At 39.0% G+C, this 25,273-nt stretch overlaps 1 protein-coding gene across 8 annotated transcripts in view; it reads right to left on the bottom strand.

Annotated features, from left to right (window-relative positions):
* Positions 1-25,273, bottom strand: part of COBL (cordon-bleu WH2 repeat protein) — a 161,366-nt gene that overhangs the window by 40,193 nt on the left and 95,900 nt on the right. For 5 of the 8 annotated variants that reach the window (XM_075416744.1, XM_075416745.1, XM_075416748.1 and 2 more), the window contains 2 exons: positions 13,527-13,665; positions 10,415-10,588 (listed from right to left, as the gene is read on the bottom strand). In XM_075416744.1, coding sequence (XP_075272859.1) covers positions 10,415-10,588; positions 13,527-13,665 — 313 coding nt within the window. Of the gene's footprint in view, positions 1-5,177; positions 6,567-10,414; positions 10,589-13,526; positions 13,666-25,273 lie in introns of those variants that run through there. The other 3 variants (XM_075416750.1, XM_075416751.1, XM_075416749.1) reach the window with 2 other exon arrangements.

Genomic DNA, 25,273 nt, shown 5'->3' with positions numbered 1-25,273 from the left:
CGGAAAAGAATTTTCCCCTTTAGTTTTTAGCTTCTTGTCAAGCGAAAAAATTGAGGAAAGAAAGAACCATAGGACAGAAAAGAAGAAAAATGCTAACCTACATACTTCAAAAATCAGATATCAATAATAATTTTCATCAGATGCTTGAAGCGAAAAAATTAGTTGTTTGTTTGCTCTAACAAGTAAGTAGATACTACCCTACCAGTCCTTCACTGTTTATGGGAGGTTACCATATGTTTAGCAACTTTACATTCACCTTTTAATCACAATAGTCTTAAAAGAAAAAAGTATTTGTCAGTCATAGTCTTCCTTTCTCACCCTTTTCTTGGTCTTCTTTTGTTTTAGGTCTTTGTCCTCCATTACACTCCACCTTTGCTTATGGTACAGTAGGTTGGAAATTAATTCTTTTATCCATGCCAGGAACCAATTATGGAATCCACAAAAGGAGCTGACAAAAGAGACTCTGTCTCTGCTCTCAGCCTTTTGCTCCCTCAGGCCCCAAAACTCAGAAGTGAGTGTGCATGGCCAGAATTCTCAATTTCTTAGAAGAAAGCAGGCAGGCATTTTAGTCAGTGTTTACTGACTTAGAAACGGTAATAGGAAAAGCTGAGTATGAGCATCTCTAACGATGGACAAGCACTTTGGTACGGCTATTATCACCTACCTGGAGGAGGGAATACAAAAATTCTCAACAGTTTGCTTTTTGCATGCATTGCCTGCATTTCAATCAGTAGGATCTTGCACTACAAATTTCAACGCCATTTCAAATACCAGCCTTCCAGTTTGATTTGGCCCATACATAATGTGTAAATCAAGCACGACTTCAAATTCACGCGCAGGATTAAAGTTGTCACGCACACACACACTCACACCACGTGCAGGTATTTGGCTGGACACAGATGTTCAGTCTGGCTTGTTACTGATACAGCACAAGTCTCTCCACCTGTATGGCTGTGATGACTTCCTCATATTCCACTGTTCAGGTACAACAGATAACATTTCAGATGTTACTCAGTTATTAAAGGTATGGCTCGGAGAGTTAAACTGCTCTTATTTTGACTAAGGAAGAGGAAAAAACAGGGAATTTGGTTTCACTTTGAATAAACATTCACAGTTTATCCACAGACCACTTAGATTGCAGAGCTGGGCTGCAAGCAATTGGAAGAGAAATGTCTTTACATTTAGTCAGGATGGGAAATGTGAAGCTAAGGTTTATCCCATGCTCTATGAAATAGGTAAATAACAAGTTAAAAACCTAAATACCAGGAAATGAGGCTAGAAAGACTACTTGATTCACTGGAGTCCAGTCCCATACTTAATGTAACCAGAAAATATTTTGTTACGTTCAAAGGACTTATGCTCCCTTACAGTAGGACTGACTTCTGGCTCAAACTCTGCAAAATCACAGGTATTATTTCCAATACTGTGGCAGGCAGCAGAGTGAACACATAAGGGAATACAAAATACCCCCTTTCCATCTGGTGTTATCTTTATCCAGGACTGAGTTTCCTTCTTCAGAACTTTCTCAAGGTATGAGAAAATGAAGCATACTTGGTGACCCAAATTTACAATTTTCTTATTAGAACTGATCAGGAAAAAAAAAAATCTTTCATGTTCAAGGAACATTCAAGGGATATAAAGGAGCCAGTAGCTGATACCCATTCAGTATGTTACCAACTTCTAAAGTAGTTGATTCTTGCTGCTGAGCTTTCAACAGTCATTTACAATCCAAAGTCAAAGCATCACAGAAGAATATGCAATAAACAAGGAATAAACCAGCTGATTCCTGTATAGAAAAATACAAGATCACCTTCCCCTTTCTCCACCTCGGCAAAAATCAGCACAGCTTATTACATGTAAGCTCTTCTGGATAAACAAAGAATTAATTACGTCGCTTTTTGTTCTGGTAACTTCTCACGAATTTTAACAGTGGACTTCTCTAGCCATACAGGTGCTATACAGAAGCCTGTCTGCGTACTATACATGAGAGTAAGAATTGTGTAAACAGTGACAGCAAGCTTGTCTCACTGTCCTTGAGGGGTGAGTTCATACTTTTGCAATGACATTAGAACACAACATGGCTGTAATTTTGGAGGGATGGAATAAGTTACATTCTGTCTTCTAAAATAACATGTATTTTAGTATGGAAAGTTAAATGGTGCCTACTGCATGTACTAAATATATATTGAGAGTCATGGTAGTGACTAGAAGCCAAGTTCGGAAGACAGAACTGCTGTCTTATATGCACACACATGGCCCATCTCACAAAAAGGCACTTTTATACTGGGATAGAACAATAAAGAGGGCTTAAAGTGGCTGTAAACATAAAAGATGAGTGTATGAGAATCATGACCACAGAGTTTACTTTACAAATGCAGAATACAGGGACAAATGATGGGCATATGATAGATTGCATGGCCATGTGTTTAATAAATAAATGCAATGCAAGCCTTTGCAATTCATCATGCAATTTGGACTGGATGATTTCTCTACTGATTACTCTCCCTTGGCACTTGTTTGAGCACTCTAGATGCCATGGACAGCTTGAAACAGTTCCAGCTAAAAATGAACAAAAAGAGAAATATATTCTTTTTCCATTCTTGTATTTAGAATATTCTTTCCATATTTTACCTGCCCAGAGTAAGTTTCATTTCTGGACTACAAGCACGTTTTCTAAAGATAAAAATGGAATCAGTTCAAAGTTTAGTATTCTACAGCCCTGTCACCGGAAAAGAAAAAAATCCAGCTGCTCAGTGAGAAAGACAACATTCATTTCAATCCTCAAAGATTTCAATCCTCAGGAAAAAAAAAAGAAAGTATTACATGTAGAAAAGACATTTAAAGACGTTTGGAGAGTCTCTGAATCCTCAATATAGTCTCTGAATGACAGAATTGCTGGTAACAAAGTCATTTGTCTGTGAAAGAGGACAGATACTAAAACAATCCGCTCATGCTTTTAAAATGCTAAAGCTCAAGCTGATAAACCTTTCTAGCAGAACACCTCTTTCGACATTGGCACTAAACCTGACCTACTCCTATGCACTTGTTCTTAAGCACATACACCAGCTATACGCACTAATTTCCACACCTTGAACACAGCTGCCATAAATATACAGGCAATATCTATGCAATACGATGGCCAACCCAACATGCCACCACCCTCTGCAAGAATGCCTAGAGTAAATATTTGAGCTTATGTCTGGAAGATGCCATCACAGTGGCATCAGCTGCAAATATGATTTCATCTTCCTATTTGGGATGAAACCAATTTTTAAAAATCTAGAAAAAAAAATTTGTTTTTCTTTTTAGTTGCTGAACAAAAAAACTCAGTAAACTAGGTTTAATTTTATGGCCTTCTTAAAGAGCTGAAAATCTTTGTATAAATGTGGTATCTATCAGCTTAAAACTCATCTTTAGAATTACTCTTACTTGCTGCCTACTGCAGATATGTGACAGCATCGGCTCCCTCTGGTGGTCAACACAAAAAAGGTTTTATCTGGCCATTCCGTAAAATACGTGCACCAGGAAGCTTAATCTGTTTCTAATTCACTGGATTTCCGAGGGTTTGAGCACATTCATCATGTATCAGAACGGGTTTAATAATAAATTATACATCTGTTCTTCTTTCCTAAGAGCACTGAATGTCACTGACATTGGAGTCGTAATACTGGAATTTGTCTTGATTTATAAACTATCTATGCATTTGCTTGTCCTCCTGAAACAACTCAATAGTATTTTTCCAATTTTGGGTGGTTTTTTTGGTTTATTTGTTTTTCACCCCGGATATCTTACCATGAAGAGTAGTATTTGAGCAATGCTGTTGGCTAGTGCAGAAAAATCCTGAATATATTCAATGCGTTTCTTACTAACCCTGGTAAGGGTATTTTGGTTAAAAACTGTAGTATAGTAGTCACTTTGTTATCAACTTCTCCATGTCATTCTCACTACACTTCTAATGTCTCCACGGTTAAAATAAAAGAAGTAAAATCAAGCCAATGTCCTTTTCTATCATTGCTAACCTACGACTTCATCAAACTGACCTAAACTGGCATTTCTTCCTCTCATTGAAAATGACAGAAAAACTCTCATTCTCTTCCAGAAGCCAAATCAAGGTGACATTAGAGATCCTGGGTCAAAGCCTGAAACAAGCAGGGATTCCCGACTGTACCTGGGCAATGAGCTGGTGCTCGTGAACCAAACTTGCAGCGAGTTCACTCTCCCATAATCACAGTTTCCTTGAACACTTTATCCCCTTGCACGTGCTCTATTAATGAATTAGCAGTTGTGAAACAGAGGATCTATGCAATTCCACTGAACAGATTTGGATTTAATGATTGTCACTGAACGTTCTTTCCCACACTGTGTATCGTAATGGGAGGTTTTAAACATGCCAGTATAATCTACTATAATTAAGATGATTTATTGTAAAGATGCAGCAATATTTCTTCTTTTTTTAAGTTCTGTTTAACACTGTGTGTGTACCTGGCACTTACGAAATTGTAAGAAATAAAGGATATGAGCTAGCATAAGCAAGGAATTTTTCTTTAGATTTGGAAAGGCAGAGCTGGTTAGCTTAAACTGGTCATTAAAATATTTTACACAGGAATTTCATACAAAATGTTAATTCCCACAAACATTTTTTAGGGGCAAATTTTGCATTTTAATTTTTTTTTAAAAAAAAAGCAAATTAAGGATGAGCAATGAACTTATATAGTTTTCACCTAGAGCTTTTAAGAGTTTGAGGAGACCACCTGAAAAGGGACAGCTTTTCACAGCAAACTTATTAGTCATGTGGAGAGGGATCATAGCTGTATTCCTTCAAAGCCAGGAAACTTTTTAAGCAAAAATGTAATTTTGTTGAAAACTCAAATCTTCTTCAAGTTAAACTGGTGTCAATGCAAAGAACTGCTTTTACAATACACTGTACTCCTACATCGTAAAAATATAAAATACTTCATTTCACCACTTCATTATTCCATTTTTATACTAGTCTGAACTCCACAGGGCATGTAACTCTTTGCAGTTACAAATAGGATGTAAATAGAGTAATAAGAATGGGTAAATTATGTTCTTAATCTTCACATTGTGAACACCTACTAGTTTTTTTAAGAGAAGACTTACAATTAAACCATTGTCCTGTCTTAAGAAGCTATTACAAAGTACCTGTCAGCGCAGAGTTCAATTCTACTCCACTTTTATTAGAAGACCCTTAGGGTATTAAGTATACTTTCTGAAGCATCACTTAAAATTTATTAACTACATGTCATATTTGTATTAAAAACCGTCAAAGCCCTTTTTAGTCATGTTTCACATTATCTGTAGGAATGCTTTGCTTTCTTATTCCCCATTTTGTCTACCTGGAAAGGATTCAAGATGAACATCACAAATTGCTTGAGGGTAAAACAATAATTTTTCATCATTTAAATTAGAGTTATGTATTGCAACTCATTTAAATAACATAAATGTCTTGAATCACAGTACATGTGAGGTCAGAATAGTTCTGGGTGTGTGCACCATCACAATCCATAAAGCCTATGTTTATAGTTCTGAACGATTAAAAATACATGCCTTATGGGCCGTTCACTTGAAGAACTTTCTTCAGCGCAAAGCAGCTTTAGTAAGTAGAATCCTATAGCTGATATTTTAATTATAACTCACTGACTATTCCCAGTACAACTGTAAAAAGGAGACTTGTGGAACAAGATTTACCTTGAGCAAACAGTGTTTGCATCTTTTGCTACAGAAACAGAACACACACCTTGATTTCCATAGGATCTCTCCAGCATCAAGATAAAATTACTCATACTAAGCATCAGGATGAAAGCAGAAGTAAAGCCTGTGAATCAGTGCATTTGGTACTGGTTCTCAGCATTCCTTTTAGGCCCCTTACAGCCCCAACAGAACTTTCTGTTTCTCTTTTCCTCAGCCGCTTGATTGATAGCCAAGATATAGAAAGAATCCTGCACTTCAACCTGACTAGGCCATGCCCAGTTCCAGTTTTGTTCCAAATGAACAAAACATATGCAATGAAGGAAAAATATAATGTACTAGAGAATGCAAAATGTTATACCTCGGCAAACAGAAAAAAAAAAAACCAAACCAAAAAATGTTTTTAAGAAGTTTTCATTAAATCTTTAGACCGTATTGAAAGTAAGACACACCGTCCCAAAAACACACTCTTTGAAACACCAAATCAAATTAAACCATGGCTGAAAATAAAAAGTCTTTTGAAAAAGAACAGACAAATGTATGGATAATCCTTCTGAGGGTGATGTTCAGATTTATATAACACAGCATTCAGTTCTGGAGCATACATCTCACAAATGAGTATGAACCACAGCCAAAAATAATCAAGAGTAATTAAAAGAGAATGTGCAAGTTCAAAAAGAAAGGAAGCCAAAATCTCAGTCAGAGAAAAAGTTCTTTTCCAGCAGGGGAGGAAGGAAGGCAACAGAAGAACCAGGGCAGCAGAGGCAACAGGAGGTTCAGAGGTATGAAGGTCATAGGAAGAGGCAAGGTCTGTCAGACACGCTTGGTATATGAAGGGAATGATGCACAACAGTAAACTGTTGGGGGAAAAGAGTAAAAGGATAAAATTATACACATTGTTTAGGTCAGACAGCAGAATGGCTAGCATGCTCAGTAACATTAAAGAATCTGATGCCCAACGGAGGTGTAGGTGCACGGGCACTTGTATCAAAATTCGAAATCCCACAGACGCTCTCAGACTAACTCCCTGGGTTCATGTATGAGCTAACTCAACCCCAACAGCAGACCACCTCCCGATACACAGCATGTCTACGAATTCTGCTTTACTTGGCCTGAATTTTAATTCTCCAGAAGACACAAGATATATGATGTTGGACATTCAACATAACTCTTTAGCCTCAGGTCAAGCTGGATGAATAAGAGGAGTGATGGCGCTTTAAGCCTCCTAACTCACACTTGCAAGTTCTCCTGCTTTACAGACCATCTCCAAGAAAGAGAAGGCTGGGTCACTTTGACAGATGCTTTACGACACAAGGCACTATGACAGGCCAGCAAACCTCCCTACTCAGCAGCCTGCAGTTCTCAACTAATTTAGAACCACATGTAAGAAAACACAGTTTTGTCTCCAAGTTTCTCTACCTGTTTTGGCTTCAAGTTAACAAAGTCCAACCCTTAGAGACTATCCCTAATGACTGTGAATGACCAGACGTATAGCTAAGGTGACTGATGAAATATGACCTAATTGTGAAACTGTCACAGCTTTTGTCAAGTGGCTTGTATTACATATTAATGTATCAAAGATATAATGAAAATCATTAAAAGTTAGATATAGGGACAAGGCTCTTCTCCATTCTCCTTGTTCTTAAAATTAATCTGGTATTATCCATCAACTAGTAGTATACACGTCATCTACACAAAACAACCGGGAAACGCCTATACCCACTCCTTCATCCCCTTCAAACTTTCTGGTTAAGTGATGATTGATTATTTGATCTATAGTTAAAAACAAAGACACATTCAAATCATGATTTCAATTCTTTAAAGACAGAACACTTGCTGAAATTTAAAAATCAGTCAGTTATCAAACTCTTACTCAGTGCGAACCCCGAGTTCACTAGTACTTTATCCAGTGTCAGAGTGAAGAGTTTAACTTCAAGGTCTCACTCTACAAGAAGGTGAACTGTTTATTCTTTTTCAAACAGCTTTTCATTTCTTATTGCGTTTCTTAATGATAGCTATAAAAAGCCAAACAGAGGGCTAGTCATGGAGGTTCTCAGGAATACTGCATTTATTCTAATGAGCTAGCTGAAAACATTGCAAGGCAGCATGTTCTAGTTGCTTGTCTAGGTGCAGCAATCTTTCAATACGTGCATTCTTTATCTGAGGTAAGCAGCACAGAGCTTACTATTGACTGATTTATTGGGGAACTTCGTAAGTTATGACATAACCATACACCATACAACAGAGGCGACGATCTCCATTTCTGCATTCCCAAAGCACAGTCAATCTTAGAATCACAGGCCATGAACAATCTGATTAGTAACATAAGGAAGTAGAAAGGATCTCATAAACAAATCATTTTAGACATGCATACAACATGCAGCTAAGGGTCTACCAGACCAAAAGTTAAGAGGAAAGGTCATATAATGAGAACAAAAGACTAAAGAGCAAAAACTGTGCGGAACAACTGTACTTTTGTTTGTGGAAGAGATTCTTACCACTAGAGTCAGAAAAGCCCAAGTATCTTACTTAAGGCCCTGTTCATGAATGTAAGTTTGGAAAACTCTGTGAAGAGCGATCACCACCATCCTCTGTGAAATAAAAATTCCTCAGCTCGGGTTTCCCAGAGCACAATGGGACAACTGTGTGTTTGCTAGGAAGGACTGAAGGGTGACGCGCAGTGCCTCACAGACAGTGGCAGGTTGTAAGGAACAAGAATTTAAACTCCACACAATCACAGAATTTTGATTTCTGAATGGGGATCTCATCTTGTGAAAGACAAACTGCTGGTGACAGTCACCCACTCAGCAAAGGAAGACCACAATCCTCATCAGAGGAAGCTATTCTGAGAGTGATTTCAGAACAAATATACCTTTCATCAATAGTTGGCATCAGTAGCTTATCCTCCTTCCCACCTTGTTCTATGAGAAAACACACCTACTGAGGTTAAGGTTAGGAAGACTGGAAATTTTGTTCTTTGAATCTACCGCCAAAGTCCTATTTGCACTGCTTGAGGCATTCTCAGGCAATAAAAAACATCATTGCAAAACTCTGTTCTTCTACTGCTCTATCGCTACTGTATCTCAGCACCTTTCAGAATGGCATTAGGCAATATAATTAGCACCTGTCACATCTGCTGTTTTCTCTCATAGGTACATCTATACATATTTCTCTTGTGTAAATCTACACATGTATCTTTATCTAGGTAGAGCACAGCATAATTATAAAGCTAAACTTGTCCCTCTCCAATACTGATGCTTTAAGTCTAAAGTAAGTACTCACTGAGCCCTGTTCTTTTGCTCTCAGTAAACTGACGATAATAAAAGCTCACGTATGTTTCCACGTACAAGCTTAATCAAATCCTTTTGGCTGGGATACTGTGTTTGTTTAAGAGCAAATGATCAGGTTGATAACATCAGAGCTGCATTGATTAAAGGGTATTTGATCACCAAGGTAGATCAGGAAAGCATTGCAAAATAACAGTGATAGAAACTCAAATAAAGAAGAAATATTAATACAAAGAAGGCCACAATGGATTTTTAATAAAGAAAACATTGTAGGCAAGCTGATGGTATCTAGCAAAAACAAAAAAGATTATAAATATGATGTGATTTCTGTGCATATGCTAGTAAAAATGAACTAGCATTAATTCTCAGTAAGATTCAGGTTTTCTGTTAGTACGGATCTCCTTAATTTCCTTCTCTCCGCCCTCCAGTAAAACCTGTCAATCTGTATTTCCTCAGCACAGATTTGAAAAATAATGCTTTAGGTTTAGCTGGCACCCAACAGAAAACACACCAACATTAATGTATCAGAGTAACTGCTACCTGCAGAATGCTTCTGTTAAAGCAAACGTCTTGGAAAAAGATGGTCTGCCAAATTAGCAGCTCATGGAGACATTTCTCTGTCCCATGGTTAGGAGACACCCTCCTAACTTTCAAAGGAAGGGTGTCCATGAGATGCCATAATGTGTAGAGCTTTGCTGCCTTTACAGGATCTACATGGGTGTGCAGGGCAAGCCCACAGGGAACATAATACATGATCAAAGACTTGGATTGTGTACAAAGATTTAAAGACAGTCGATGGATAAGCATGAAAAAGCAGCATGAAAACATGATTTTCACAAATACACAAGGATGTGGAAAATACCGTATTTCTTTGTCTGGTAACTGTTATGCCCCAAGGGGAAAAGCACACAACGGACTACCCAGAGATGGCAAGGAATATGTACCCATCAGGACAGGAAGGCCTTTACCAACACACAGCTCCTGCAAATGGTTTAGTTTTCCTAAAGGAAACACCCTGTAGTTTTCAACCTAGACTCATAGACCTATTGCCTCTCCTAAGAACTTGTCTCTGCAGAGACAGAAAAAATGTTAGTACAGAGAAACAAACACGGAGAATTAATACAAGACAACAGATCTTTGCTGCCAGTCGCATTAAGTCACAAGCTTTGATGGTTGTTTTTAAATGCTTCCACACAATGGCCGGGTATCATCGGCAAAACTGTCTCCAAACAAGTGTTTTGTTTACTTTGTATTAATTAGTTACACTGCATTGGGCATTTTAAAAGACAACAGGCCAGAAAAGAGGGGAAAAAACAGACATGCATGTCTAGAGAGCAGAGAGGAAAGTCTGGAAAAGCTACCCCTGAGAGTAACCATCAAAGGAGTGGAAATGCAAATACATATCTTTTCAAACATACTTTCAGGTACCAGCTCTGTTGGTGCTGTAACATCTGCTTCTCTGTAACAGACTGATGGATCCATAATGTCTCTGTCAGGTGGAGGGTAAGGTGGGGGTGGGGGGATCACTAACTGGGGTGGGCCACGAGTGGTGGTGCCTCTAGGAGGCTTCTGTGGCACCTGCCGTCCATCACCTACAGGGGGATCAACCAACTTGTTACTTCACTGCAAGGTAATGATCACTCTGGTTTCTGTTATTTTTTTTTAAACACGCACTGATTTTCCCTTACCCACATCAAAAGTCTCTCTGGATCCAATTCTGCTCTTACTTGCCCCCAAAAGAAATAAGGGAAAAAGAAGAACTAGGTCTCTCTTATAGCAACAGCAATGGGACCAGAATTGGGCCCAGCACAGACATGTACATCACAACTAACAATTAATATCACCAATTTTGGCAGACATAAGGAAGGAGAAAAAAAGAAGCTTAATTAAAAAAAATATTGAAAAAAGCTATGTAAGGAAATGTGAAAAACGTGTTTCATTTTTATCTTCTTCAGTGCCAAATTGCCTGAATTTGTTGACCTCTAGGATACTTCAGGTGACTATTTTCCCGACTCTTTGAGAGAAAGAGGAAAATGCCTCAGGTAAGTATTTTGAAGTAGGTATCTTAACAGATTTGTTTTCTTTTTCTGATTAGATTTTTTACTATTTTGACATTGTGGAGAAGCAGATGATTAAGTCATTTTTTGCAAAACAGTGTTCTAAGCTATCAAAGGAAATGCTCATAACTTTGGCTGGCAGCTTATTTCAGTACTATGTACAACAACTAAACAAATACATGCACCTTTAGACTTTGGACTATACTCTATTAACCACTTGCAATGTTGAAAAGCTGCTGCCAGTTTGTAGTGTATAGCCCTAGAGCTATTGCAATTTGGAAAGTCCTTAGAGGCTGAAAGTGCTCTGAGGAACTGTGACTACCTGCTCGTTCTGCTCTCCTCCTGAGGCATCTGCTGTGGTCACTGCTGAAGATGGATGCTGGCAGAGACGGACCTCTGGTCCGATCATTCCTACACTCTTAGGCTCATGCTCTTGTGCTGCTGAGAAGTGAAGTAGTACCGAGAGGGAGGAAGAAAGATTAAACCATTATGATTCTCTTCTTAGGAGTCACTAGCTTCCAGAGATTCGAGCCACAATTTAATGCTGGCAAATGTGCAGACCCTTTTTTACTGCTTTGAGAAAACTGGGCACAATACTTTGGGGTCAGAATAAGTGATTCAGTATTGAATAGTGAAATTAATTTGCCAGTTTGAGAATATTTCTGATAGGATCTTTTGCTTTGATTCATGTGGCTAACTTGGGAGATACACAGATAGCTTGAATCCTTTTTCCATCATGCGGCTGCCTATTTCTTGCAGCACGTTTTTCCCCTCACTACAGTCTTGCTTTTTTCACAGCTTTTCTCTCTTGCTTTCAGAGCCATCTGTGCTTTCTCATCGTTTTCTTGCAAGGGTCCCGAAGAGACGCTGTTTTCCCAACCTTCCCTTGCTGTAACATTTTTTCTGTTAATGAACGCATTCATTCAAGAAAGTAGCAGAAAATGAAAAGCACTGAAGACAGGGCTACTGTGGGACGCGTTCTTTGTTGGTGAAAATTAATAAGGCTCCATTAAAGTAAATGATACTACAGAATCCTACATCAGCAGTCTGGCCAGCAAGCACTTCTGTACACAGCACTGAACGGACTGAAGTGGCTCTGCTCTGCTTTATTTCATCTGTAACATTCTGAGCACTGATATAGAATAGTACAAACACTTACAAAAAGTTAAAGCACCAAATGTCATTGAAAAGTGACCAGCAGCAGTGCAAAGCATGAGGAGCGACAGACTGTGACATTTGCAATGGCTAAAAGCATGCCAATTTGCTGAAAACTCCTGTGTTACATGGCACAGCGATAATGCTCCCCTTAAAGGGTTTAAGTAAGAGATGTCAATGGAGTCCAACATGTCACAAGATAATGGACTCCTGCTGCTACATAAATGCTGAGGCATTAAATGTGAAGCATTTACTGAAAATAAATGTTGGAACAAAGCCAAGAGGTTTCTTTCTAAACTGTGAGACACTTGTAATGTAAGCAATTATGTATGACAGGATCTCATATCTGTATGTCTTAGGCACTTTATGAAACATGAGGTCAAAGGAATGAAGTGCAGTGAGTGCATTACGGCACTTGAAGAATAATTCTCTTAATGTACTGAAAAATGAGTTCCAATATGTGGGGTTATTATTGCCTATCTTTACCCATCATAAAATCACTTTGTTTGCTAAAAGCATAATTTTGGGGTCCTCACTCGGGCAGAGCACCCAACGATTTGAATAAGCTAGCAGTCAGATAACGACAGAGGTCTGGGAGAACATTTTTCAGTCTTCCTGTATGAGAGTAAATGTGGTGTCACATATGGCTGAAGGCTGGTTTCTTTTGCTGTCTCCAGCTATGTACGGCATTCGTTTGAGAGCACCAGTTCTTTTCTGATACTGATTAGCTGAAGACTCAGAAGAGACTGATTTATAATAAAACTGAGGACTAATTTCAAAAGAAAAACTTCACTGAATGTGGTCAGTTCATGTCAAACTGTTGGAGGACTACAGGAAAAGAAAATGTCTTCAGGCTTTAGGAACGTGAGGAGATACTGAACCAGCTTGACTGTACTTCAGTTCTAGCAGAACCCCATGGCTTCAAATGCATTCAGTATTGCCTGACCCATCTCCATTTACTAGCATTTCCATTTACTGTTTCCGCATTTCCATTTACTAGCAAAACCACCGTCACCTTAAAGGTGCAGAACATGGCCAGGGCTAGTGCTTTTGGATATCCAGCTTGTACCAAACATTCAAACTATCTGATGAGCGTTATGTACCTTTACTTCCCTGTGGTACTATGAATGGTGCCATTAAAAAAAGAGGTAATATACAAACACCTATTTCCAGACTTTCATTCCGCAGAGAAATGCGTTTTTTCCTCCCGGTTATAAAAGTTTCCAAACTCACAGCATAACAGAATTAAGGAAACTTCAAACAGTGAGCACTGAGAGCACATGCACGAGATTACACAGGAGCAAAGAACACATCTCACCCATTGTGCTCTTCCTCTTGTCTTCCCTCTCTTCTGTCCTGTTCGGCATGGCAGGAGTGGGTGGAGCAGATGCAGCTGGCGGAAGAGGTGCACGCCTCTTCTTCTTCCGTAAATCGTTTAGGGATGCTCCTTGTGAAATCTAGCAAAGTTGAAAAATAGGCACAGTAAAGAATATGTTTTGTCGACGTTGTAAATTGTCAGTAACCAAAAAAGAGTGATTGTCATATGACCTAATTTCTCAGCACAGTGTATTTATAATGAGCATTTATAGCAATGACAGGAGACCAAACAGACAGATCAGAAGAGGTACAGTAATACTGCTCTCCGAAAAGGACAGGGAGACAGGGACGAGAACTGCAGATGAATGTCACAGCAGAAATGCCAGTCTGGTAGACATTTGATGGTTTTTGTTAAAGGGAACTGGAGAGCCCAACACTCAGCAACGCACAGTATGACACTATGTTTGTTGTTAAGCTTGATCTTGTTTTTTCATTAGTTTCTTCAGACCTTAAATTATGGTTAAATACTCCAGTTAGTATGTTTAGGGAATAAGCTCTTTCTCATCTCTTTGATTTTCCTCTCAAATTCTTGTTTAAGGACTTCTGAGAGAAGAATCAGAATTGAAAATTTGTTTGCATGATGATATGAGATCACACTGTACTCTATTTATGTCTGCTGGACTTCACAGACATACTTCTGAAGATCTGTAACACCTTGGCTGCCAATAATTGCAACGTGTTGGTTGGCATGCCAAGACTTCATTACCGTTTATGCTGCTTTTAAAAATACGAAAAATGTTATTACAAGTGACTTGGGTTTCATTGGGTTGCATAGTATTTTCTGTAGCATGTTGGAACGTAGCTCTATTTCCTTTTCCTGGAAAAATAATAATAATAAAACCAAAAACACGTAGGAAAATCTGTTGAATTTTTATATTTGAAAGGTACTGACGTCACTAGACAAAACCAGGCTTAGCTGAGGCAGAGGGCACACATGCTGTTGGCATTCCTCAGTCATCACATCCATCGCTTCACTGCTCTGTCCATCCTGGTACTCCCCATAGCTGCAGATATCTAATATACAGAACTGCCTGGTGGTTTTCTAGTATTTCAAAGACCTAAACAATAACAATAACCTTTCCTTTAATCCAGAGGATTAATGAACCCTTAAAATACATTTGTTGTGGGAGATTTCATTGTTTAAATAGTAGCTTCCCATTGCTCAAAGCTATTACCAGAGTTCAGAGGAAGGCACTCCTTTGTATGTGTCCTTTCCACATTGAGTGAAAATTCTGAGAATGAATTAATTTTACAAAGAGTGGGATATGAATAGAGTCTCCCTCACTTGGCCTTCCTTTTTAAAAGCACTCAGGAGGGTCCTAGGTTATAAAACACAAACATTCAGCTCCCATCTTTCAGGAGAATGCTTTAAGCACACTGCCACATGACATTTGGACACCCTCCACACGTTCTTGATAAACCTGCATCCTGCATAGGGAGAGACTTGGTGGTAACTACACTGGACGTAGAGCATGTTAACCGGGATGAGCTGCAGCTTTGTGGCAAGCAGTTTCTACAAGGTGGAGGGGACGGAGGGTGGGAAATAAAGCTGTCCTGGTCTTGCTTCCTAATACCATGGATTATTTCTGCATTTCACATTAAATATCCACTGGATACAGTGCATTACTAAAGCCAGTGAGGCCAATATAGATAAAGTCAGGCATAGTAAATGGGCAAGAATGTTAATAGTAACTAGTGATTTTGCAGACTTCAATTCTGGTCACTGAACTTCGTGGAATTTGAAAAATTAGACTTATATCCAGAAAAGAGCACCAAGCCAAATGTTCAGGAATGGAGAGAGTACAATTTTAGAGCTCCTCTCAAAACCTTTTGCCTGAAGTTATGGTGTTATTCCATATTAAGATGGAGCACCTCTCCTGATGAACAAACTGCCTGCCAGTGGTTAGGCACAGACTTTAACTGAAGCTGAATCCTACCTCCCCGTCCCTCCAGTTCTTACAGAATCAGAATGCCCTACATTGAGCTGAACATGGGACACTGTTCTGTGAAACAGACTCCTCAGGCTTTGGTTTACAGAGGAGGAATTACATAGAGAACAGCTACCTACTGTTGCATTCTTCTTGTCTGATTGGGGCACTCAGGAAAAAAAAATCACACTCTTCTGCACTGCATTTTAACTAAATAAAGACATAAGCATTTAATACTGTACCTGATTCTTCAGGATACTACCTTTCAAAAAAGAGACAATTATCAAAGTGGGGACTTTGATTAATCTGACTATAAAGTCTCCAAAATTCAGTAGCTATGGAGAACTTGAATCATCTGGGAGGCAGGCAGCATCTGAATTTCCCCAACACTTCACAAGCACAAGCCATTTTGCAGCTTCCACATTCATTCCTGTCTCTCCAGACAGCAAGGTCATTTTACTTGAGAACAAAAAACGGTTGGACTGGTAATTTAATAAGTCTAGGAAATCTTGAGAATCATGGCAGAAAGTAAGCAAACGTTGTGTTTCCACTTGAAGTGACCGAGATCACCAATCACCCTTCCCCAAGCACCAGATGAGTGAAGGATGTTGGTTTGGTATAGTCAAATTCCTCAAAGAAACATTACTGCTTCAGTAAGAAGAAAGGATCCTTGTTAGAAGCCAGCTTATCTTTTTCAGCTCTACGCATTCTTATTTAGTTGAATCTTCTGAGGAACACTAGATGGATGTATGGATGAACATGCTGCCACAGCAGCTACAGCAGCTACAGCTACTAGAAAACAGGTAGTGCACAGCTGCAATAATGCAACTTTGGACAAATACACACACAAAAATGCTTTTATTATACTGTCAGCTAAGTGCAGCATACTTCACAAACAGCATAAAGAAGATGAAAAGCATGTCTGAAGCCAGCCACACCACAATGTATGTAAGAAGCATCTAGTTCAAGAACAGGTCACAAAAACTGTTAAAAGTAGTTCTTTAATGCCAACCTCGGTAAACCTACAAGGCTAAACATAAATGGAAAAAACACAAAGAACATTCTGTTTCTTTCTTGCAATTGTATATACCAAAACAATAGAACTTGAAAATAATTTGTTATGGCTGGCTGCTTCTTTTATAAAGAAATCAAGCCTTAACAACATTATCTGAAATGATTTCCCATCCCAACTTTGTTACAGAAAGCCCTCTCTGAGCGTAACAGAGTATTTCCTAATCTTAGCACTCGTGCTTCACCCATGTAGCATTTTTAACTAGATGGATATATTAGGTCAAATTATGTTATGCAACAAATACATAATTTTTAAAAGATGTTAGTAAGTATTCTCTGACTATAATTAATATCATCAGCTGAGCTAGAAGTGAGCCAAAAGGACAAGTCTAACAAACAGTGTTACTTCTGTTCCCATACTGATGAGACCACATATGATGCAAAACCAATTTGCCATTAAATTCATGTCATGGCTCACATGCTGTTTTAAAAATACTTCCAATATTGCAGACAAAATAACTGAGGAATGTGCTGAATGTGTTTTCCTTCTGTGAAAGCTCTACATCTTTATTAAAATTTAAGAGCTTTAGATAAGACTTTTGAATATATTTGAAGCACAATAACATCATGGGGAGGTTACGAGCCAAAATTGTGTGGAAAAGAATCTTACAAGGCTAATGCTTGAAAATTTCAATCAGTAGCATTTGACAGTCACCTTCCTTGCAAAAGGTCTGTGGATACTGTAACAGCAGATGTGTAAATTGAGTCTGAGTTTCCTCATGCATAAGAGTATAGTACTTTCTTTGGGTTACGTTGCCCTGAACACAAATTAATGAAAAATATTAATGGAGGCCCAAGGAAAAAAAAGGCATAATCACCAAAAATTCATCAAGCATTCAAAGACAAGGAGGTTCTCAGATAAATTTCCAGTATGAGCTCTGCTCCTTTGCTTTGCCTGTCCTCTACTTACAGGTCAGATACTGGTTTTGTATTTATCAACCCTTCACTATTAATCTTTCTAACAGAAATGTTTATCTGTTTAAGTATTTGCTAAGTTATCTGGCAAATGCCACCTTTCTTTTATTCACAGACTAAACTAGGCTTAAATTTTCTGCAGGTTTACTGCTTCCAAAACCCAGCCTCCTTCTGTAAGCCAGAAATCACATCACTAATTTGTGCTCCTCTGTCCCTCCAGTATCCGCCAACATTTGCAACCCACTCGATGACACTGACTACCCATCTCAGTTGTCTGAATCACTACTTTGGCCAAGAAGGAAATCTCATTCTACTGTCTCCAAAACCAGATTAAAAACTCTACAGCAGCATACTTGGAGAACTACACATACCCATGTCTGTTCTGTAAAGGACAGCCCACACACTCTTGTCATAGATACTAGAGAAAAGGGACTTGGCTTAATGCAACCTTGGAAAGTGCACATAGTGCATCCCTCTTAAATAACAAAGTACTGTGATGCTGCAATTACTGCAGTTACATCTTGACTAGTAAAGAACCCAGCCAACTACCAAGGTATTCCAAAATGGTGATACAGCCAGGTAGAAATCCTTTAGCTAACATTAGAAGCCCAGCTGGATGTTGTGGGCTTGAGAGGAAAAATATCATGTAACTTCTAAACTGGATTCTGAAGGCCACTTTGGTGCCTCCTGGAACCACTGCCTTTCAAACAACACGTTTTACCCATCTATTGAAGTCCTGAGGGGGCCTTGATCCTCTTCAAGGAGTACTCTGTTGGGACACAGAGACCAGGAGAATGAGCCTTGCTTTCTTCCTTCTCCCAAAACTGATGTATGGGGAGAAGAGTGGACACGCGAGAGACAAGTACTTTCTGCAGGGCTGAGAAAGAGACTGGCAGAAAGCTGAGTGATCTCATCTCAGAAGCACAACTAAGAATACAAGTCGGGAAGAACAACTTAAAAACTGCCATGGAAAGACTTTCTTGGACCTGCACACTAAAAGTGAACAGCACCTTCCTGAGTTACCTGGAAAAGGTTTTTCTTGACCAGCTGCAGTTGTGGTTGGCATCCGCACCTACTGGAGGAAGCCTGGACGTTTGGTGGACACATCTAAAAAGTTCTAACTGTGCCTTAACAGAAAACCCCTCAGCAGATCTAGTCAATGCACGACTGCGATGTTAAAAAGTGCATAGTTTGTGTTTCAAAATCCAAACCACTCTTTCCAATATTTTTACAAACATTCCAAGAAACATGTGTCTTACGGCAAAAGATTTTTCCTTTTACTCTCACTGCTATCATTTTGCCTTAAAAAAGGAAAAATGGAAACTTGAAAACCTAGTCATTTTCCAGGTTTGCTATTTACATAATCTTCTTTAAAGCAATTTTCTTCCCGATCAAACATCGTAGCTACAGCTGATACACATATTCTACCAGCAATCAATTCTGTCTAGAATGAAGGTTGTTTTTAAAGGGTGTCTCATGATGGTTTAACATATACAAACAAAAAATTGTATAGCATATGACATAAACTGTGTGAAGAAAGGGCATATACTCTCTTGCTTCTTTCTCATTTTTATGCAACATAACATGTCAGGATCTTTTATTGTTTTATAGAATGCTTGTATTTTTTGTGACTTCTAATTTGTACACAAACTGTCTTGTTCAGGGAAACAGTGAGTGATTGTTTGTTGAAATTATTTTTAGAAGTAAACAAAAAAGATTGGAAAAAGAACACATGGATTCAATCACTGGCATGCCCTGAGTACAAACTGGTTTCCATCATCCAGCACTGACTAGACATACGCTCTGATTTAAGCAAGCCAGATTCCGATACACCTGCTGGTGATGATATCGTGTGGGGTCAGAATGCCTATTGAATTACAAGAGTGTTTAAATATGACCCACAGAAAAATTATGAGTGAACTTGTAACTGAACAAACAACAGTACTGCCGCAAACTACGTCTGGGACCATCCCAACTCTCTTCTCTTCACAAAGAGTTCTAAGAAATCTTGAAATAATTAAGAGCCATTTTACAAGAAGCTCCAGAAGTAAAAAGAAAACACACATGGTTTATCAACCAGTTTTAAACTCTTGATATAACCATAACTGCACTGATGCTTCTATAGCACTGTATGAAAGACAAGTGGTAGGTTGGTACGTAAGATCTATGGTTTGGGAGTTTTTAAAATTTTGCTATGATTTTGTACATAATTTAAAGCAGCTGAGAAGAAAATATTTTGATCCAAGAGGAGCCGTTCTAGGAAAATCAGAGAGATAAATCTTTCAGCTTCAGAACGGAGACGTAAATCTGTCCACTAAATTTGATGACATAAAAGCTATTCTATCCAGCTGATTCTGCATTTTTCACAGGGCAAGAGATGCTTCAACATGCCTAGCAGTAGAAACCACAAGAAGTCCCAACTGAACATTAATGTGTCTTAAACAACATTTACTCATATGTCTAATATTCCCTGGACAGGTCATACATTATTAGGCTTTTCACTGGCATACACTGACAAAGGAAAATTCAGGGAGCTCTCAAAGAAACTGGGCGTATGAGCAATTCACGAGGCTGACCACTGTAAGTTACACTGTATTAAATTGCCTATTCAGCACTGAACTTCACTACCTTGTTTCCTTATTGGGTAGTACCCCATTTCATCTGATTAAAAACTCCATGTTTAATCCACAGGTACATTATAAACGCCATTCAAAGACACAAGTCTGATGTTTCCCAAAAACATGTCCTTACGTTGCGGAATGCATTTGTCTGGGTTATTTAAAAGGCTTACTAGGATCCCATGCAACGCAACAGCACATTGCAAAAACAACATACACAGACATACTAAAAAATCTGGTGCATGGAAATGGTTTTGAAGAGGGTATTCTTTGTAAAACTTGTCATTTTGATAAAATACATAGAAATAGGTACACTTCAGAAATCAGCAAGCCATTTCTCTGTATCGGTCATTTTAGTTCCGCGGATCTTGATTTTTTGGCGTCGGATCTCACAAACCTGACAACAAAATGAGTAACAGTAAAACTTAATGGGAGATTTTTAAAGTAAGCCATGCAAAGTTGAGCGACGCATGCTGTGATGGCACGACTGACATTGGGGCTGACGCGACCCAACAGCTCATGTCACTCCGGACAGGCCACCGTCCCAAGGGAGCTCCCCAGGCTGCTGCCAGCACGAGCCCCAGCCCGCAGCGTCACGCCGACCAGCTCTGCAAGCAGGACGACCCCGTTCGCATCGTGAGATGATGCCACTCTGTGCCAGGGGGTTTCCTCCCGACTTCGCAGCGCTGCACCATGCCCCCCCCTGCCCTGCAGCGCGATCGGCCCGCGACTCCGCCGGGCCCAGGGCCTCAGCTCTTGAGGCACTTCGCTGCCGCCACTGCTCGGCTGCTGTGCTGAGCTGGAGGTCTGGGTCACCAACCGCTTTGCTCTTCTGAAAATACCCTCACCATTAACACCATAATTCGATGCCACAAAACAGTGTACCATTTTGCCTACTTTTATGTCGCTGAACTTCAAATTGATTTTTTTCTTGTTACATAATTCTGGTATTAAATAGGGTTTTGTAATAAATTTAGCATGCATTATCAAAAATCATGCTGCAACTGCAAAAACACCTCAGTTTACTAACAGACAAAAAGCTTAGCATTACTGGATTTTACGGAAATTACTGTGCTCTCATGCTGTTCTATTCATAAAACGAAGAAGACGAAAGCCAAGGATGTCCTTGAATACTCAGCTGACTAGCGACAGAAAGCTAAATCAGTTGACACAAGAAAGCCACTACAAGGTGAAGGGACAAGCTCATTTTTCCATCTGTTTTTATTGAACACACCCTTTGTGAAATGTCATGGTCAAGGGCAGTTAAAAATTAATGTCATTCTAATCTTCTTTAAACACTTTAACTTGTTCAGTTAAATGTGTCGGACAGGAAACTATCCATAAACAAATTTGAGATGTTAAATTACTAAGATAGCTGTGATTTCCTTCTTTTGCAAAATCTCATTACTAGCTGCAATATTATTTCCACTCAAGGAAGTCACTCTATAACACCAAATATTTTCACATGCACTGAAACATGTAGACTACACAAGTCTGCGGATGTTTGCTTTGGCAGAGAATTCAACTTCCTCTGTTTCTCTGAATACAATGTAATCCTCCTCATTTATGTCTTCATTCAGAGGGCAAAAAACCAACCAAAATCCTCAAACACTTAAAAGTCACATTTTAAAACCACGACAAACCGATTTGCTACTATGATTCATTTCTCCGCTAAAGAAGTTAAACAAAAAAGGCGAAAACCACCTCCAAATTTTCATTTCATATTTGTGCTTATCTTTATACAGCAATATAATTTGTAGAACTAATGAACATTAATAAGAGTTTAAAATACATAGCAGGACTATGGCTCAGTACTTCTGACAACTTTGTCAATGAGTTTGACATGATCAATGTCATCTTGAGTTACTGCGTTCAGGAAAGGCACTGGCATAAGGACTTTGTACATCATCGTTTCTTCCTCAGTCTCACATCCAGGATTACAGGCTGGCTGACTGGTTGGTCTGCTTGTCTGTCCTTCAAAATCTGAGAGATGTTATGAGCCAGCTCAAGATCTGCAAAATTTATTTTGCACCTTTGTCTAATTTTCTGCCAAAAGGATGGGCTGTAGACTAAATCTGTTCGGGCTAGAATGTGAAAGGCAATCACAGAAACATTTGACGAGGAACAAGGAGAACCATAACCTTTATAGTGCCACTAAGCGACATACCTCCCTGGAGCTGAAGTTTTCTTTTATACTTTTTCTTCTGTACAGATAGCCAAGTTGGATTTCTAGTGCTTAGTGTCAAGTCCTAGGCAATCACCTCAGAAGTGTTCCTAATTTGAGACAAACATACCTGACTTCTTTCCAGTGTTCACCCTCCTCCTATCAGCCCTCTCCATCTGCAGGCACACAGAATGCCTGGGAAACCTGGTCTGGGTGATGACTCAAGTGACAGCTTTGTGCCATCCCTTCCCACTGCCCCCTACAAATGTCCACTCAAGTCTAGCTCCTTCCAGCACTGACGAACGGCAGCCAGAAGCCCCTACTTCCACCATCTTCAGAAATCAAGAAGAGGGGTGAACACCACAGTGTCAATTAGATTTATTACTAGGGACTGTAGCGTAACACAGCACTACATCAAGCTACCACCCACAAGTGTAAGATTTTTATCACCCAAAATGACAGACTCTGCCACGAAGATTTGTTAGAGAAACCCGTCATGGCACTCTGCTTGCCATCCATGCCTGGAAGTGTCAGCGAGACAGAGTTGAGCAGGACTCGGGGGTTGTCTGTTGAGCTATGGCGTTCTGATTCAGGCGAGCGCACCACAAACAAACTGACGTGCCTATTTCTCCCAGTGACCTGCATCATTCATCCTCCAAAGAGGTGAAAAACTGAAGTGGTATGCCATCAGAGGAACGAGATTTGCATTCCCCTCTCCCCGCTTTTATCACTTTCGGGATATGCTTGTGAATTAACTCAAATGAAACATAGCTTTAAGTAGCAGAGAAGAGTTTTTATAGATTGTACTTATTTGTGATGTATGTATTTTCTTGCTTTCTTATTTGGCTAAACGGTGACCAGAATGCAATGCTATTAAGCCTTTAAATTAAACCTGATTTACACAGCATGTATTTACTTAGTTAGTTGTTCTATTATATAAATTTTTACCTTTTCAATTTGGGATCTAAGCAAGCTGGCATTACATGCAAAATATGAAAAGCAACACAAATCCAGTTTCTAAATTAAGCATGGATGTTAGGGTCATTTTTCACTGCTCTCTGAGTGCCAGTTCTTCAGAAGCCTTGCTGCTTAAAATGATCTTTGTCTATTAACTTCCCCTAAATACCTTGCCCAACAAAGCTTAATAATTACTTGACACATACTTTCTCTTTAATGAGAGTTAAAGCTCACGATGACATCAGCCTGTCCTATTTCTCTGCGACTTGCAAGGCAGATGAAGTTTACTTACTCAATGTTGCAACCCTGCCAAAATCCAGGGCTGCACAGAACAGTATGTTCAGGCCCTGACGTCTTGCCAGTTTTCAATGAAGTGCTTGACAGAGACCACATGTGGAGGTCAAGTGATACTGTCATGATCTCACCAGATGGTAAGTTGTGGTATTATTCCCAAGGCAGGTTGTATAGTCTGTTCAGAAAGAGCTGGCAGGTGATCCATGAACTCACAGCCAGAAGCAACCGGAGTATTGCAAAAGATCAAGAACGTTATTGATGTCGGCAAAAAGACTATTCCAAGAATATTTCTTGCACGTAATTCAAGGGCTCAATTCTCAAGATGTATGTTTTCTTGCAAAAAAAATAAAAGGCTCTATTTTACTAGCTGCTATCTTAAATCAGAAGCCCTCCTGTCAAACAAATCTTGTATTCTTGTATGATGATTACGTGATGTATGTTAAACGGTAAAATAAAGGAACGGCAAGCTCACCTTGCTTGGGTTCTTGTAACATTAAGGATCACCAGGTCACTCTGATGTCAATGCAGAGATTGTACCTACACAGGTCAGAGGGCAGGACTGGACTACGTTGCAGAGAACAACAGGAAAGTAGACCATAGAGGAATCTTACAAAATTTTGTAGATGAAATTCTCCCATCCCCCTACAGTAACAGCCTATCCAAGTCAGTGCGAAACACTCAGCACTTCACACAGTCCAGGCCTCAGTTAAGGCAGGTAAGCAATTTAAATCACTATCCAACAGACTTTGCTACTATTTCCTGGACAAAATTGCAAAACATCACTATTTCTAAAAATGCAATAAAGCCACACAGTGGACTCCTTTTACACGGCAGCAGCTTTTTTTCCCCCAAGTTAAAGAAGCAATATTATCCTTTCAGAAACAGACACAATTTTAAAGCAGATTTTAAAATTTCAAGTTCCTCTGGTGCAAAACCTATTAACTGACTGTGAACTTTATCTGAGCAAAGACAGATTCTCAAAGGGCCAGGGTAAAGGCAGTCTTACTTCCCCTTGCACTTCTGAGAGGCTGCACCTTCTGGCTAACATCAAAACCTCCACTGAAATTCTACCCTAACATCCTCATTCCTACTGGCTGAACTTCATAAAAAAATACAATTAACTGCACTTTATCACTTCATGACTGAGACAGCTAAGATTCCTTTTAATTAATTAAATACACTGGGACACTTTATTTAAAATTATGGGACAAAAGAGTTGGAAAGTAAGTATACTAATTAAATTGAAAAAAAAGGGGGACATGAAAACCCCCGGAAAATAAGTTGGCGGCCTAAAAAAAAAGTTGCCTGAAGTTATTAAAATGCTTTCTGATTTTTTTTTTTTTTTTTTTTTAAATGGGACACATGCTGCTAGTAAAAAGAAGTTCAGCAACACAAAGTCGAGCATTAGGAACTTTAAAGAGGATGGGTGGCAATCTGGAGTGAAACTATGGAATTTCTTTAGATGTACAGAGAAGAAAAATCTGTGATATTACATTAAAAAGTAACATACCCATAACTGATACTCTTTGAAGATACTAAGAAAGTAGTCACTCCAGTGCTTGTATCATCTAGCTGTAGCCTTTGATAACTACTTTAAAAGAAATAATGTGTTTGATTAAATGTACATATACCAGAACTAATTTTTAGAGCTGTTTTTCTCATAAAGAGAAGTACAAATAATTCCCTTTCAATAACAGCTTTTTCTGAGCCTTCCTAAATCTGATGCTTTACATGACAGCAA

Source organism: Opisthocomus hoazin, chromosome 3 (genome assembly GCF_030867145.1).
Source record: "Opisthocomus hoazin isolate bOpiHoa1 chromosome 3, bOpiHoa1.hap1, whole genome shotgun sequence".
Classification (NCBI taxonomy): domain Eukaryota; kingdom Metazoa; phylum Chordata; class Aves; order Opisthocomiformes; family Opisthocomidae; genus Opisthocomus; species Opisthocomus hoazin.
This window is presented reverse-complemented; position numbering and strand designations above follow the sequence as displayed.